Source organism: Ostrinia nubilalis, chromosome 1 (genome assembly GCF_963855985.1).
Source record: "Ostrinia nubilalis chromosome 1, ilOstNubi1.1, whole genome shotgun sequence".
Classification (NCBI taxonomy): domain Eukaryota; kingdom Metazoa; phylum Arthropoda; class Insecta; order Lepidoptera; family Crambidae; genus Ostrinia; species Ostrinia nubilalis.
The window spans coordinates 5,513,318-5,530,652 of record NC_087088.1 but is presented as its reverse complement, the minus strand read 5'-3'; the positions used below and the strand labels follow the sequence as shown (position 1 = coordinate 5,530,652).

Here is a 17,335-nt window from a genome sequence, read left to right as displayed (position 1 = left end):
AGTCATAAAGCCTACAACGCAGCGGCCACGGCACGGCGCGACATGGATTTGACAACACATGTGAACATGTCGCGTCACTCGGCGAATTGCCAAACCGTAACTATCATGCTGCGTATGCGCAGCGCCGCGTTTACACCGTATGTGCTTTGTTATAAATCAGTTAAAATTTACGTCCCCTTTGAGGGTATGACCTCAAAATCTCAACAACGAATTTCAAACGCGTCCGCGAATTCAGATCACTATTTTTCACCATTCCCCCCAGTCAAGACCAGGAGTTCGTAGCAGTTGAAGGCGAAGGGTCTTCCGAAGATGACGACGTGGCAGCGGAAGGACGGCGCGTGCACGGCGCCGAGCAGGTGCGAGCCGCGGTAGTGCACGCGGCCCACGTGCACGCCGCTCGCCACGCGCACTGCACGCGCGCCCACCGCGCCCGCGCGCCACGCCACCCACGATACCTCGGCGTTGCACATCACCTGGGGAAGACAGGTATGTTAATGATAATTATACAGGGTGTAAAAAATATTTAGGGATGCATGCTTTGCCGCCTTGAATAGTCGGTCATCAAAATTCGTCCGGAAGTTTTTTGCGTGACGTAGTAACAGACATCCTTACAGCCAACTCCTCATTTTTTTTTTTGCTTATAAATAAATGTGTGTAGCCAGCATTTTAATCTGGCCTATTTTTTGCTTATAAATGTGTGTAGCCAGCATTTTAATCTGGCCTATTTTTTGCTTATAAATGTGTGTAGCCAGCATTTTAATCTGGCCTATTTTTTGCTTATTAATGTGTGTAGCCAGCATTTTAATCTGGCCTATTTTTTGCTTATAAATGTGTGTAGTCAGCTTTTTAATCCGGCCTATTTTTATTAATTAGCTAAGTGTTAGTGACTGGGATTTAGCTATAAATTCTTACTTGATACTTGGTGTAGTGATGGACGGCTCCGTCAGCGTAGACAAGACAGCAGTGCTTAGATGGGTGTAGAGCGGCAGGAAGCACGTTGCATCTAAAAATGTATAATAAAATAGGTGATTAGTGTAGTTGCATATAAATTGAACGGACACTATACGCTCTAAATAGAACTTTCTTTCACACCACTGCAACTGTATCACCAGGATCCACAGTTTGGTCTTCCCAACCAGTGAAAGTGGAGTAATCCCAGAGAACAGCTTACAGTTTTGGAACTTGCAAAGAATTTAAGTAATTTGAAAAATATAGGACTTCGGAACAGTATCGACTTCTCTCCGTTGCAAAGTGGGAGCTTATCACACGCTGTGGAGCGAGTCTCTTAGGCCTTCACCACACTTATTCGAACGTTGTCGTTTCGCCAGCGCTTGTGTAGCGTCTGGCAGCCGCTAATTTCGTAAGAAGCTAGTGGTTGGGTCCCTTACTTGTGCGTGGTCCTCGCGACCCATGTGACCTCCCCGTCGAAAACGCCGGCCGCCACCGCCCCACTGGGCACGGCCCCGCACGCGCTCACGACCCAAACCGGTCCCGGCTGCTCCCACGATGGCAGCCATTCTAGAAAAAACAAGTTTATTCATTCATTAGGTACTAATCCCAAACGTAGTTTCCCCAAACAAACTAGGCGGCGCAAATGAGGTGAAGAAAATCGGCAAGACATGGAGCGAGATCAAACGCAAAGCTCAAGGCCGAACGCGATGGAGTACTGTTGTGAGCGCTCTCTGTCCTATTTAGGGGACATAAAACCTTAAGTCAGACTAATTCCAGTAAAATCGCAGGAGCTTCTTCAGATTTTGGAAAAAAACAAAAGAACGTCCTTCATTTGGTCACCAGACATTAGCGTCGAACTTGGCCCTACTTACCATTAATAAGGCTTTTATATTTGTGCTCCCAGCAGATTTTCAAGTGGACATTGTATTTGATCCAATCATCGGAATATTCTTCGATTTTCTTCCTAAAATGACTCCAACGCCTGGTAAAGAATATGAAATGAGACAATAGTTTTTGATATAACACATAAAATTTGTGTTAACTGTTACTTTTGATACATACAATTCATGTAAAGGTACATCAGACTCTGGCACTTGTTTCAACGAGTCAGTCTCTTTCACCTGTTCAGAAAAAGGCGTTCGATTATTAGGATTTCAAAGCAATTATCCAGGTTTTAATTATAGCAGGCAAAACAGTAGATTATTGCTACATTTCTGCTACTTACAACTGCGCTCAGCCAGTGCGTCCACCTGTAAAACATGTCGATGATGTCTAGCATCTCTCTTTGGCAATCCATGTACATTTCAGTCTTTACAGTAGCTCGTGTTGGTGACACAATCTAGGAAAATGTAAAATTTTAATAATTTTTCCCATAGCATCGGTTGTGTTGGATGGTAGAGACAGCTCAAGATTTTAAAGAAAGTTTACTTGTTTATCTCTATATCGTAGAGCCAGGCGCAGAGTGAGCTGACGGCTGAAATTATTATACTGGCGCCACTGTAAAGCCTCTGTAGCTATTCTTCTTTGCAATACCGTCCATTTTTCTTCAGCTTCAGCTGAAAAATAAGTGTCATTTGTATAAAAAGCTTTTGGTTTTCCTCTAGCAGTGTCCCTATGGTTAGAGGTGGGAGTACTTACACGGAGAAACTCTAGGTTCATATTTGTATGTAAGAGCACGATTGATGTAGTCCTGTATCCAGTCTCGCCAGGCTTGCACGTTCCACATCAGGCTCACCATCATCGCATGCCAGTCAGCCATTTGATCAGTTGATACAATTGGTGTACCTAGACATTAGGCTATATTACTACAATATCCACAAAATTACATAACATTGTAATTTAATCTGAAAAATATTACGTGAATTGAATCCAGTTTTAGCTCTCGTTGTTGGTCTTCTAGAAAATTCAAAAGGTGCCGCTTTCTGCAAGGACGGGTGTTCGTGAGTATGAATTCTTGCATACATAGTCGTCGGCGACTGCCAGAAAGGACTTGAGCTGTCTCTCCTCGAATCCCGAGAAGGATGAGAGTCAGTCGTAGGCGGAGTATAGTACGTCTCAGGTGACGATTCCTCCGATTCTTGTTTCTCATGTTCCGGTTGCTGATTCATGTCCATTTGACGTGAAGATGACGGCATGTCTAAAGAGTCCGTTTTAAAGAACATAGAATGCAACGGTGAATACTTTTCGGCTCCAGCAGGTGGCGGAGTAGGAGTTTCCACGCGGAGCGATTCAGCTTCAGGAGAGTATTTTGAAGATATGTCGTCGTACGGCCGCTGATTGTACACAGTTGAGTAGAGAAGGTAGGATGTTGTGGTAGCGTTTTCACAGCCAGGCGAGGGTTTTTGGGCAGGACAAGGTGGAGGCTTTTCGCCTCGTCTATAAGTTCGGCTCATTTTTGATGGGCAAGTTGATAGTGATATCTCGATGCCCGGTGCGAATGCTTTTGAGGACCCAGGGCTGATCTGCAGACGCTGGGCCGGAGCTAGGTCCTGCAGAGCCTGTGCAGACACGTGGCGAGAGCACGTGCAGCAAGGTTTCGCGACCCGCCGCAGTATTTCGTCGCACCAGAGTTCGCATTGTACAAATACATTCTTCATACACTTGCATACTTGAATGATTTCTGCAAAATAATGGATTTATTATAATCAACTGCGAATTATGTCTAGTCATTAATAGAATAATAATTTCATTTTCTTACGTGGTCGCAAGAAGTGAACTGCTAGATACATGGTAGTATCTTCGATGACATCTGAAAACAGATAGATGGTTTTAGAAAATTCATGAAGACTAGAAATCGAAATATATACCTACTTTACATAAGCAATGGATATGTACCATCAATTAATGCTTTGTACTTGTCTGGTGTGCATCCGTTCATCAAGTTATGAAGTTTGATTTGTATTTTTCGGGTCACGACGGGATCGACGTTCGACACTCGAAGTTGGTCGGTGTTCTTGCCACGCAACCTAGAGATAAAATATTTTATTTTACATTGAATTACTTACTATTTTCAGCTTATAAATAGTAAAAAAATTTACATGTCAGCTCCGTCGGTGTACGTTTTGCGAATAGTACCATGTCGCAGCAGTACATTATCTGCGGCTTGATCCATTTGCTCAATCATAATCTTCAAGGCTTCGGTCTTTTCACCTGTAAACGATACAGCCAAATGATTATTTGGCGATGGCTTGGTGTTATAAGACTTCTTCAAAAAAGATGTATTGTCAAAATACCTTGCAACATGATGTATGATACCAGCAATCTCGTAGAATCCGTTATAACTCCTGAAAAAATACACGTAAAGTATAGTGCAACATTATTTCTCATCAAGTTAGGCTTACTTCTTCGTACTTACCGCTCATCACAGTTTGAGTGTAGCCAGTAGCCGTCACATTGGCCATAATCCCTTTCAACTTGCTCTCAGCCTGGGATTGTAGAGAGCTATTCGGGCGATTTATTTGATCTGTAGCTGACGTGAGCTGACGAAGGCTGAAAGAAATGTTAGGTTATTGCCAGCTTGTATTACCTACCTGCTTTAAGTAAAGAAAAAAATCTCTTACTAAGCTGCTGCGTCTTTGTAGGACTTTGGAATGTCTCCCTCAATCAAAAGAGAGTCGCCAGCTGCTTCCATTTCTCCCAATAATGCTACGTAAGCTTCGATTTGTTCATCTGCAGATTTACAATGGTTGTGTAAACTATCCATCTTTAATTAAAGCGGATAGTTTTATGATAGGTAGGTACTTAATATTACCTGGTTTAGTCACTAATTCCGATAAGTAGTCAGCAGCAACTTTGATGTGCTCTGTAAAAATATTTTATGCATGAAAATTGGATAGGTTTTGCCGTTAACGTTAAAATACTGGCTTATTGAACACGATTAAATAAAAAACACATTGTTATGCAAACCTTTCATTGTGGATGTTAATTTACGGGCCATGGATCGACATCGTATCATATCGTCCAGTTTCTTTGTCAGATAGTAGGCGACATTAGTGCACGGTTCCTTTACTTCGAGGGACTTGGCTTTCTTCAATCTAATGAACATATAAAATTAATATCCATTTATTTTATTATTTTTGTTAATATTGTTTTTTGTGTTTTTTTATACCTTTGTGCCGCAAAGAAGAATGTTTCAGCAGCTCCGTCCAATTCGATTAGTATTTCATTTCCTCGCTTCTGCATTTCAGATATTAGGGCCTCACGCACTAAAGCCTTGTAATCTATAATCAAGTAATTATTAAGTGACTTTGCAAAAAGGTTATATTGTGGCTAAAGACTGATACTAAAGTTACTTACTGCTCGCGACGAATAATTCCGATAGCACACGAGAAGACTCAATGACGACATCTGTGAAATAGAAACGACGACATTGCTTTATAAATGTCGATCAGATATTTTTGGCTCTTATCTTCTTTCTCTCACTTCTATCTGAAGCTGATGAGAACATTAGTGACAGACGAAGTATCAAAGTAGAATCATTAAAAATCATTATCATTTTGTTAAATACCTTGCATTGAATCGACCATTGTGGGTGGAGTGCTTTTGTTGACCAGCGTGCTGAGTTTCCTCTCGAACTTCTTGTGGAGGCGGCCGGTGTCCGCAGACTCCTTCACCGTCTTATCAACTTTCATCGGCGGCTGCGTCAGCCTGATGATGTTAGGAATTAAGTCTGATGATTTATAATCGTACCTAATTCCAATATAAAAACACTATCATTTTCATGTACTGCAACTATTGAGTTTATACTGTGGTTAATGGTAGTTTTTAATAAGATTTGCATTGATTGAATACGTCACCACTCTGATGCCTGTGCATGGGAAAGTTCCGTGTGGGGTTGCTTGTAGAAGGTTTCGCCACCTTTCGCTTTGAGCTGACTATGCAAAATTCCCATTGCTGCTTCACGGTCTGGATCCACTTCTGTTTTGCATAAACGGTTCCTTTACATTAGTAACTGTAAAATACTTAACTTTATATTGTATATTTTTATCGCATTTAAAAAATATTCTTACCATCAGCACCTCTTGCTCGCGCTGATGCACCTAAAATTATATTTTCTCGTTATTACAACTTCAAACGTAAACGGTAAGGCCCCTTGTACAAGAAATTTCGCCGTGTCTGCCACAGACAAGACAAGAATTTCGTCGGACCTACGTGTCCGTATCTAGCGCAGACAAGAATTATTTCTTGGTCAGCGCCGGAGTAATGTACAAACACAATTCGTGTGTAGAAACGACACGAATTCTTGCGTAGGCCCGGCGACTTTCTTAGCATGGACAAGCGCCCTAAAGTAACTAAGTATAGATCCGATAAAATGATGAACGCGTACGCAATTCAGCAGCTTTCCTCCTCCTTTCTTCTTCCTCTAACTCCCTCTTGCGTCTCTCCTCGGCCTCGCGGCGCCTGCGCTCGGCCTCCTCCTCCTCGGCCCTCCTGCGCGCCTCGTCGTCCGCGTTGTCCCCAGCCTGGCTCGCCGGGGGCGGGGACGGTGCTGCTTGCGGGGATACCGCTGCTGGTGGGGATGCCGCTTTTGGAGACGGCACTTTTTGTTGCCTGAGAATTTCAGTTCAAATCGTCATAAATTGAGCAACATCTTTTTGTCGATCCAGATGTGAGGGGCCTACTCGTTTACTTTTTGGGGATGCCACCTTTGGAGACGGCACTTTTTGTTGCCTGAGAATTTCAGCCAAATCGTCAATTTAGCATCATCCTTTCGCGACCCAGATGGGCAGGCCCTACTCGCTAAAGCCTGACGGTGTCCTCGAGTCTTTGGGACGGAACTGCGAGTTATTGGCCGGGCTGAACGGCTTAGACATTATTTCGCGGCTTCGATCTTCTATCGGAGTAAGCGACGTCTGGCTTTAGGAGAGTAGAACCTATACCTACTTAACATCCCCTGTTTTTTCTTTACCCTCTGGTCTATTGATAGTGTGCACTCACCCTGACTCATCTAATGCTGCAAGTTCCTTTGCACTTAAGCCACCTGAAAATATAATTTAAATTATTTGAATTGATATTTTTGTCTAACCCATATTACCCAATATTATGACGGGACTTACATTCTTTCGTAGCCACGCCAGCAATATACGCAGCCGTGATATCAGTGGTATCTGAAATATGTTTTCGCTCGTTTATGAAATAAGTTAGATTTGCATTATCGCATATGGGTTATCTTTTCAGCAAAAATACTACAGCAAAAGTTCCATAGGCAGTCTGAGTAGGCAGTAGATTAGTGTCAGCATACCATGCATGTGTCCTTTAGTCATGTCCGCTGAAACGACTGTTGGTAGAGAATTAATGCGCTGGTTTACTCTATCTAAGATCACAGGGTTAGGATGTTGGCCACCGAAGTGATCTGCTGTTTCCAACCTAGAAAAAAAAGAAATATATACGATTACCTACGTAATCATGACTGTTAAGAATTTGTTTTTTCAAAGTGTGATTTGGTAATTAATTCCTTACATTTGCGCTGCTTGCTCATGATTTTTCTGAAACTTGCCAAGTGATAGGAAGTCCTTTGATTTTTCTTTTTGCATACTGTCGTGAATGACTTGCATTGCTTCACCTGTAAAATAATATTTCTTAGTTTCATTCTTTCAAGGATTGATTGGTTTTCCAGTTTATTTCGCTACAAACCTCTTCCTTTGATTATGTCTGTCAAATAAGCAGCTCCTTCACGAGATGGATCTGTGAAATGGTATTAGGTAAAAATGTTATCATTGTCTTTTTAATTAGTTATCTGTCCCTCTTCATTCGATGGTTTTACATAATCACCTTTTAATGCATCTGCCAATTTCTTATCTGGTATAACCGTGTTGATTTTACCAAGCATTTCGGTCTTTTTAGACTCATCGTAAGCAGACGTAATCCCCACTGGAGCATTCATTATTCTGCAATGTATGGCATTAGTACTCATAATGTGTGTTTACTGCTATTATTAGTAGTATTAGAGTGCTACTTACTCTTCACCACCCTCCTTGAATGTGAGCTTGTACAGACCATCTTGGCCAACAATATTGTCTTCCTTGCGCGCCATCAAATCGGCCAAGACTCGACGTTTCTCAGATTCACCTGTGTATCAGATGCAGGTTTTAACTTTACGAAACTAAGAACTTCTCCTAAAATACTGGTTCTTGTACTTACTTTCTGGGAACGGAGCTGCCAAAAACTTTGAAGAGTCGTCCAGTATTCCTATAATCATTTATGAAATAAGTACTTATATGATATCTATTATCACACAATCTTCTTAGAAGGAAGGTGAATAATGATGATACCTGGTAAATGCTTCGCATGTTCTGGTGCAGGCTTTTTCTCGGTCAAACTCGTCAGTTTCCCTCTTACGGACTCGTAAGCTCCTTTATCAACTTTCTCGCTGGCAAGACTAGGTGCATTTTCTATCCTGTAAAATTATTACTTGTAGTTACACAAAAAAGAAATAATCCAATATCTTCCTTTTGTCATCTTGTGGAATTGTATTTTCTAACCTCCGAGCTCCGTCGTTATAACTCTGCATATATCCTTGTAGTTGACCGAGCGGTGTTTCTCCCTCTTCTCTCATAAGCTTTACAACATAATCTAAGGCCTCACCTAAACGAAACCAGCGCCAAGTTTGAGAATATTTCATGATATTGTATTTTAACTACGTAATCTATTGGTTTACTCACCTTTCTCGGTTCCAACTTTTGCTAAATGTTTGGAGGCCTCACTCATCGTCGCTGCAAAATAGGTATTTTCAGGTTAAAATTAAATAAATAGTTACATTGCAAACATATCATGAAAGATTTTTCATCTCACGTCTTAATCCGTCTGAAATGCTTGGTGGTAACTTAGTGGGCACTCCTCGAACCATCTCTGATGATATTTCATGCTGTAATTCTTCACACTTTGGGTCGTATTCTAGGGGGCCGGAATACTTGAGTCTATAGACCATATAATTTGAATACATCATCATTAATCACATAATAATCATTTATCACATGCATAATAATCCCACTCACTCTTCAGCTGCATCCTTGTATGTTTGTCCAAATGTTTTGTACTTGAATAGAGATCTTGATCCTAATGAATTCTTAACAGCTGCCAGAAAATTTAAAGGGTATCTTTCTCCCGCGACTCCGCCTGTAATTTGATGGGGTTTATGAATTAATAAAATTGAATCTTATAATCTTTCAATTAGTGATTATTGGAAATAAAACCTACTGCGTAAAGCAATTGCTTGAGATAAATGTCTCGCCACATCCTGCACCAAGCCTGCAATCACACAATTTTATAGATATTAGACTTTTTTTCAGGACGAGAAAATATGTTCAGAAAGAAATTTTATCAGAAAACGATCGTACTTTTCATAGCAATCTTCAGGTTAGGAGGAGTAGGAGTTTCCATATCTTCAGTCAGCTTTCCTTTTGCTTCGTCAGCAATATCTTTAATTGGTAGAAATGGTACCAACATAGGAGCCGTTTCAGTTCTACGAAGAAATATTCAGTTATTCGTGTCACGATAACGTCATGTCACTTGCTAGTTTTAGGAACAGTTATTTAGGTAAAATCTTACTCAATTGCTCCAGTCATGTAATCCATTCCATAATTGTTTCTTTTCGCAAGTTCTGTTTTACCTTTGCCTTTCATGGTTTTCAGCAATAATTCCAAAGCTTTCCCTATTTAAAAATAAGCAAAAACTTGAGTTAAATCAGAAAATATGTTGGTAAAGATATAAACTACTAAATGGAATGACTATAATTTCTAACCTCGATCACGAATGAATGCTGAAAGGTAGTTACTGCACCTTCCAATAACCTCTGTAAAATAAATAAGAAAATGTAAACTTATTCCGACGACTTTTTCTTAATTATAATGTTATTACTTACCATTCATATCATTCCTGAGCTTCGCGGGGGTAGCTGGATCCACTGCTCTATGTAGAGCCTCAGTGAATATTGGTACGGTTTCTGGATTAGGTACACTTGAAGACAAACCAGGGGCAGATTTCAATCTAGGAAGACAAATACCATGAGAGTCATGTGAACTAAAAACTAAGATTAGAATCACCAAAGAGTTTGTAAAAGTGTTGTAACTAACACATATGCCGCAGCAAACTTGCAATTCAACGGATCAAACTGTGGTGTGAAGTTTCCTGATCCATCCTTTTGCAGTTCCTTTATTAGCAAGTCGAAAGCAGGCCCACGTTCAACTGCAGAGATACATTACGTAGAATACTAAGTACTTTCACAACTTGGGTAAGTGGTCTAAATAGGTCGTTACTTACTTTCGTCAGTGGCACACTGAGACAAGTATTTGGAGCAAATATCCAGAGTTTCTAAAACAAATGACAGAATATTTTATAATATTCTTTTTTTCGATCGTGTTAAGGGGTGAAATGGAATTGCGTTAGGCACCTTTCATATCCGTCTTCAGATCGCCTGGAGTCACAGGGTCTATAAGCTTTGACAAAGTTGAATGGATTTCCTGTGATAAATTGGGATCATCATGATCGCTCTCCAACCCGCGGGCCTCATCAAGTCTAAAAGCAGAACCGGGAGTTTAATCACCACGAAATACAACATGAAAAAGATTAAATAAGTTTTTTACTCTTTCGCTGCTTTTCCGAATGTTCTCTTAGCCTTTTCTTTCTGGTAGAGTTGATCGTTTGGTCTTGTCTTCATTGTCTTGACAAGTAGCTTGAATGCCGGACCTTTGTCCTCTATAAGAAGCGTAGTAAATTAGATATAGATCAACGATAATGATTATGTTAATTGTAATTAAAATAATAAGCTAACTATTGAATTCAGCGTTCTGAGCCAGGTAGTTTCCGCAAATTTCAACGATCTCTGAAACGAAAAATACATCTTAAATATTATTGTAAGGCAAGTAAGAAAGAAATCTTTTTCTGACGATAAGACTGCCATTGTCTGTGAATAAAGAGTGGTAACCTATCTCTATCAATATATTCTTAAAAATATATTCTCAAAAAAAACTTACCTTTCATGCAAGCTGCTAGATTCCCCGGAGTGTTAGGCTTGGCGGTGGCGGTAAGATCTTTGTTTAGTTGATTAGATAGAGTCGTGTTAAACTCTGTCGCTTCAAAATCCGGAGTTTGTTTCAGCCTGAAATATTGAAATGTAAGGAAGAATGAAGTTTATTACAACAGATTTCTTTTTTGGTAACCAAGCTTGCTTGTTTTCTTGTCTTGTGAGCATATCTAATAATCTAAATTAGAGGTAAATAAACCCTTACTCATCAGCACCCTCTTTGTAAGTTTGTGAAAATTTTCCATGTGTCAAAAGTTGTTCGTCTCCCTTATTGCTCATTGAATCAGTTAGGATAAGAAATGCTTCCAGCATTGGACCTATGTTTTAAAATTAGTTTAATGTATTTCGTCGATTACTAAAATACATTTATTAATAAAATAAATATTAAAAACATTTCGTTCTTACCTGAAAACTTTAAGTAGGCTGGTTGCGCTGAAATAAAAAACGAAATTATTTTAAAACTTTTCTTTGTAATGAATATTAATGTGTGTTTCGTGTAGAGGTACTTACGTCCCTTTAGAAGACCACCCTGAAATAAAAAAATACTATATTTAATAACTCGAATGGTATTTTAGTATCATTAAGACAAACCATTCTTCATTCTCCAACACAAATGAACACAAAAACATGTAAATAAAACATTGAACATAAGTTTGGAAAATGAAGAAAGATTTGCGAAATAATTTAAATTTAAAATCAATTAATTACCTTCTGTGTTCACTTGTATTAGAATGACGAAGACTGGGGTCGTGGGAAATTAGTTTAGGAAAACACACGTTTCAGCAATTTTATAATTTTGCTATATTTTTTTCATTTTACATTTTTTCAGAGTTACAAACAAAGATATCCTGATATAATCGGTTCACTATGATATTCTCAAACTACAAATTGACATTGTGTCAAGTGGGTGCTGTGGGTTCTGGTTTTGGTTGTACAATTTCAAGGACTGTTTCTAAACTACGACTGTCATTATCACTAAACTTATTTATCTTGCAGACACTATTCTTGAGGCTGACGACCTATTAAATTAATAAACGCATTAGAAAAATGCAATTTAAGTAAATAGAGTTGCATAATTAAATAAGTAATAAATAAATAAATACTTACACCTCCCATCATATTCAGAAAGTCGTCTGCAAAGCCGGTGTCACCGGCTTCATCCGCTCCTATAACATCTGGAAAGAAAAATATAATGATGAAGTTACGTTAGGTATACAAACAATAAACATATTACATATAATTACGATTTAGGTCTCCTCCTAGCGGGGATCCTGGCGGGGATGAGTAAGAGAAAAAAAAAGAGAGAACCGGAAATTCATCGAAATCGTTTTGCGGTTCCACAAAGTGGTCCACCCTGTAAAAGTTTCATAAATTAAATATGGCAATGATAATTAGCGATTATCTTCAGTGATGTATACTCACTATTACTTGGGTGCTAAATTGGTCTTAGACGAAGCCGGAGTTTGACCGGGAGTGGGCGCAGGGGTTTGTCCTGGCGTCTGGGCGGGGGTCTGCGCATCAGGGGTGGCGGAGGCCGTGGTGGCCCCAGGGGTGGCCGTGGCCGAGTCCGCTGGGGTCATGCTCTCGGCAGGGGTGGCCGCCGCGTTAGTCTGCGAGCCACTAGGAGCCACTGGTCTGTCCGCTTCGGCGGCGCTCTGTTCCACTTCTTCAGCAACAAAACATACCTCGCTTTAAGATGTTGTTGAGCGAATCCGAGAAAAGTGGGCTGTGTTGACGTATTTGAAGTTGTCGACAATTGTTCATACATAAAATTTTGCGGCACCCAGTTTTCTCAGATGAAAATATCAAAAGATTCAAGAGCAGAGCCAAACCAAATCAAAGAAGAACAATTGCCACAATTTCAAAGCATCTCTTACCTTGTTTTGGAGACTGTACAAATCCCGTATGGTAACTTGCAATATTAAAATGATGACAATTGTTCCTCTTGAATTGATTGTCTAAAATCACATTAAAATAAATAATGAAATTTTACCTTCATCTTCGTCATAGTCCATCATCAGCATGCGATCGTCTGATTCAGCAAGGACTTCGTCAATCCATACCGCTACCTGTCCACAATAAAAAAGAAAAATGTAAAGCGTTCCTTTGTACCTACCTACATTCCATTTGACGTATGATGCGTCATGAAAATTACCTTGTCCGCCATCTCCATCATGAACTTGGCCTTTGGATGGCCACACCTTCGCGAAGGAGCTCTCATGTGCATGTAACCGCATATCTCTTCTAAGACTATGTTGGATAACCGCAACATCCTAAGGATATAGAATGCCAGTTAAGGTCCAAATGTGGTAAAATAGGTAACTATTTGTACTTATAAGGTTTCCGTTTCAAAAACAATATTAAATTTCAGCAACCTGTCAGCTAAAGCATATCGTCCGGGTCTTGACAGTCGCTGCTGGATGCCCCTCGCGAAGGCGACTGTCGCGTTTCGCGCCCATACGAACCGCTTGTCGGCACAAATCGCCAGCACGTCCTTCTTTATTTGGTTCACTTTGGCACTGTCGAAATAAGTAAATAATGTTTCTGTTTCTGTTGCTATCATCATCATCTATAAACTGGTACTGGTAGATACTTCTCTGAAAGCATAACTAGGAAGCAGAAGGGCCTGGCTGTCCCCAAACCCTAAACATTAATTTTGAGTTAATATTAAAGTGAAGAACCTATATTTTTATCATTCACTTACTTAAATGCCTCATTGGATTACTTACGTAGTGGTCGTTTTCTTCTTAGTTTTCCGCAGGTTAACGAAATATTCGTATGCCTGGTCTGGTTTAAATGGCTCATCAGCATCCAGCATAGAACGCAACCGAGCAATCTGCGATTAAGAAAACGTGTGAAAAACACCTACAGAATCAAAATTCCAAAGTTACAGTAACATGTACTATCAGCAACAGTGTTAACTGCCTATTGCCAGTCATGACATCTCGTTCTATCACAAAGAATCACCATTTGATTAGAGCGAGAGCAAAAACGGAAATGGATAGTTAACAGTGTGGCCGTGTGTAGAGTCTAGAAAAACGTCAAGTAAAATGAAAAATGAACACCAGTAGAAACATTACCACGAGATCTTTAAAGCGAGTAGAATTTGCGACTAAAACAAGCTACTGGTGTATGTACCTACTTCATTGCTGCGTATGCTGTAGCAGCCGCCAAGTTAAAATCACTACAGACTAAGGCGATTATCACACTGCACCGCGCTCCGCCGCGGTACGCGGAACGACAGATTTAATCATTGTATGTAAGTACCTCAGTTTGTATAGAAAACACGCGCGGCACACAACACACTGACAACGCGTCTGCGCGCGGGATTCTTTATTGTAGCCACGCGGACCGCGGCGGAGCGCGGTGCAGTGTGATAATCGCCTAACCGTCTCAGGCGGCAGCTGATGAGCGTGCTCCCTCCACAGACAGATGATGTTGCGTCGCGGGGGCTTCGCCATGCGCTCCAGCCGGTCCGTCAGCACTGCCCCGTGGCGGCGCAGGCAGCGCGCGTGCGCTCGCATCGACCGCCGCGTCAGCTTCACGTCTGTCGCCTTCGGACCTCTGGGAGTAATGGACTTAATGCTACAGCTAATGATAGAGGATGCATGCTTATACATGTACTTACCTACCTAAGTAGAAGGCAGATAATGCGATTGGTTGAAATAGTAGAAATCAAAGATTCAAATGTCAACTGATAAAAAGTTCTCCCGAAGAGCTTCTTACTGAAGGTCCCTGGTTTTGTCTGCCTAGCGTCTTAGTACCGCCGAACCTAGGTGCAGCTTAGTAGGTACATACTTATTTTAATATGTATTTACGAGATTATAGTAGATTAATCGTAAGTAACTCATCTTTTGCGAAGAAAACTTAATAAACATTAAACTTGAATTTCCTAGCCTACTCCAATCATTTAATGATTTGGTGGCCCCAAAAATCACCCAGGTCATCTTATCCATGGGCGATCAAAGGACACCTACTGTCACTTTGAGTCCACTTTGATCATCTGGGTGATCAATGTGGAATAAACCATCTTAAAGATCATCGTACTTAGGCCTCGCAGGTTTCGGGGGTGGGTGTACAGCCTGCCGCGGCAGGGACTTGTGCTGCAGCCGGATGTCTCGGCCGGCGATGATGGTGTCGGCCACGGACGCCGGCGCCGGCTCCGTGGCGTACGGGGGATACGGAGGAAACGTCCCTCCTCCTCCCGGAGTAGGCGAGGCTGCGGAAACAGGCAGTAGGTGGAAGTGAAATGAGATAATCATTCTCGTTTCTCTAAAAACGTAAAAGTATTTAATTCATTCTTTATTAGTTTAAGCTGCTAAACTTATCTCCAACTAATTGATTCTCGATCTGAATCAGACCAAACAGTAGGTAGGTAGGTAAGTAGGTATGTACTAACTTAGTTTCTACAAGTACGTAATAATATGTAGGTAATAGAACTAAGTATTCTCTATTCTATCGCAATGGAGGTTCTCACCTTCGCCTAGTTCAGATACCGGCATTTCGCTCGCTGCGAACTCCGAAGCGGTACCAGATGGTGCTTCTGACTGCGCCATATTGAACTGTTGCGCTTAAATTGTAACAGTCCTTGAAAAAATAATGATTTTCAACAAATATTTAGACAGCTATTTCGTTGTGCTTGCATTTTTAAAGAATGACAGAAGATTACTGGTTTTTTTTTTCTACAGAATCCACCATTATTAATAAATGGCCAGTATCCAAAAAATCATCATCATCTAATCCGTGACCTAGACTCTATGCCTAGACTAGACTGGTCTGGGTCTGAGACAGGCGACGTGTTTTTTTTAGGGATAGACTGTCCCACAGACGTGGTTTTATTATTTTATTACCACTTACTTAGCTTAGAGAATTACCTAATCAATACTCAATCGTATATTGCTTAACTACATATATTCCTCTATGCCACTTAACCACTGATTAACTGTATTTTCTGAAATAGTTTAACTAATTGGAAACAAAATTAGAAGCCCAAATCTTTCAAAAAAGCTTGTGGTATTATTAAGCTGTGGCTGGATACTTGGATGGCGCAAAACTAAATAGGGGTTTTGCAAGTTGGGATGGTGCAGGTATGAGGTGCAGGAGATCTGAATACCTACCGGAAGTTTCAGGGAGGGGAAACCTAAACTTGGCCCTTACGTAGTCAAAACTTATCTTAAGTATTCATGTGTAAAAGGAAATAAAAGTGATGGAATATTAACCAGTATTCGTGAGCGTGCATGGGTGTATCTAGGCAAATGAAACAAATCAGTGCAACATCAGTTGTTACTGCAATCAAGGGGAAGGGGGTTATTAATTTCTAATCATTACAATAGTGAGCTCAATCACGCTCAATAATGGTGTCAATAAAACTAAGAAAAATAAAAATTTAAATATTGGCTGTATCACGTAATGCCTTTGCCTTTAAAATAATTGAACCAAAAAAAAAATGTTTTTGACAGTTGACTTGACTGACAGTTTGGACTTTTGGTTTGGTTGGTTTGCAGGGTGTGGAAACTTCCATACAACGGTCATCGAAGTGAAACTTGCTTCCAAACAGCGACATCGGTGAATAAATTCAAATACTTTTTAACTACCCTAAAACGCTCTAGATGTCGCTGCTCCTGTTTCCTTCATATTTTCATTTTTTTCTTAATTAAAATATATTTGAGAATATTGTTAATTACAATGTGAAAACTTTTTTTAAATGAAATTAATTTGTTTTAATTTAAAACTGAACATTGACATTTTTGTTATAATTGACATAATAGAGTAGTAGAAATTACTATTTAACATATGGCAACTTTGTTTTTCCTCCAAAATGGCCGGTGTTGTTTTTGTTATGTTAAATGCATTCTTGTTTTCTTAGCCATCATTTAACCCGCCATTGGTGACGTCAGTTTCACTTACAACATTGGTGACGCCGGTCTCACAGACCCATGATTTGGCCAACCATTAACTAGTTATCCTACTTTTAGTTAGTTTAGGTTTAATTAATTAATTAATTATAAACATATGTTTGGCAAGAAAACACAAAAAATAATTAAATCACAGCTTGTTTATTACGAATTAAACAATTGTACTTAAAACACTAAAAAACACTATAGTTTTACGCATATATTTTAAAAATTTCGAAATTAGTAACAGTATTTAACTTTTTGTACTTAAATCAGCCTTTGTCAGTCTTATGACATTGCATACTCTTGGAAAAACAACAAAAAAATATATCCTATTAACAAAAAAAAAAAAGAAAAGCATTCTCAAAAATCACTCTTCTTGGGACATCAAACAGCTTCTGCAATAAGGTACTACATGCTCAAGGCACAGGTATTTCTCGCATTTTTGGCAAAAGTATTTAGTTTTTCT

At 40.0% G+C, this 17,335-nt stretch overlaps 1 protein-coding gene across 1 annotated transcript; it reads right to left on the bottom strand.

The window, feature by feature from the left end:
* Positions 1-70: 70 nt before the first annotated feature.
* Positions 71-16,032, bottom strand: LOC135077090 (uncharacterized). Its single transcript, XM_063971671.1, has 58 exons — positions 15,450-16,032; positions 15,020-15,191; positions 14,362-14,536; positions 13,702-13,808; positions 13,348-13,491; positions 13,128-13,245; positions 12,966-13,041; positions 12,080-12,147; positions 11,483-11,501; positions 11,378-11,404; positions 11,178-11,289; positions 10,923-11,047; positions 10,721-10,771; positions 10,533-10,644; positions 10,340-10,464; positions 10,210-10,260; positions 10,023-10,134; positions 9,812-9,936; positions 9,692-9,742; positions 9,499-9,601; positions 9,288-9,412; positions 9,148-9,198; positions 8,946-9,066; positions 8,743-8,867; positions 8,613-8,663; positions 8,433-8,535; positions 8,223-8,347; positions 8,092-8,139; positions 7,911-8,019; positions 7,723-7,838; positions 7,585-7,635; positions 7,411-7,513; positions 7,193-7,317; positions 7,008-7,058; positions 6,889-6,931; positions 6,278-6,501; positions 5,961-5,990; positions 5,748-5,868; positions 5,459-5,598; positions 5,248-5,298; positions 5,060-5,171; positions 4,858-4,985; positions 4,703-4,753; positions 4,512-4,620; positions 4,307-4,440; positions 4,185-4,235; positions 3,990-4,101; positions 3,787-3,917; positions 3,650-3,700; positions 2,810-3,571; positions 2,590-2,736; positions 2,380-2,507; positions 2,141-2,290; positions 2,014-2,072; positions 1,824-1,933; positions 1,389-1,518; positions 913-1,003; positions 71-473 (listed from the first exon to the last, which is right to left on the bottom strand). The coding sequence occupies exons 1-58, from the start codon at positions 15,526-15,528 to the stop codon at positions 240-242; spliced, it is 6,555 nt and encodes a 2,184-aa protein (XP_063827741.1). The 5' UTR covers positions 15,529-16,032; the 3' UTR covers positions 71-239.
* Between the last annotated feature and the right edge of the window lie 1,303 nt (positions 16,033-17,335).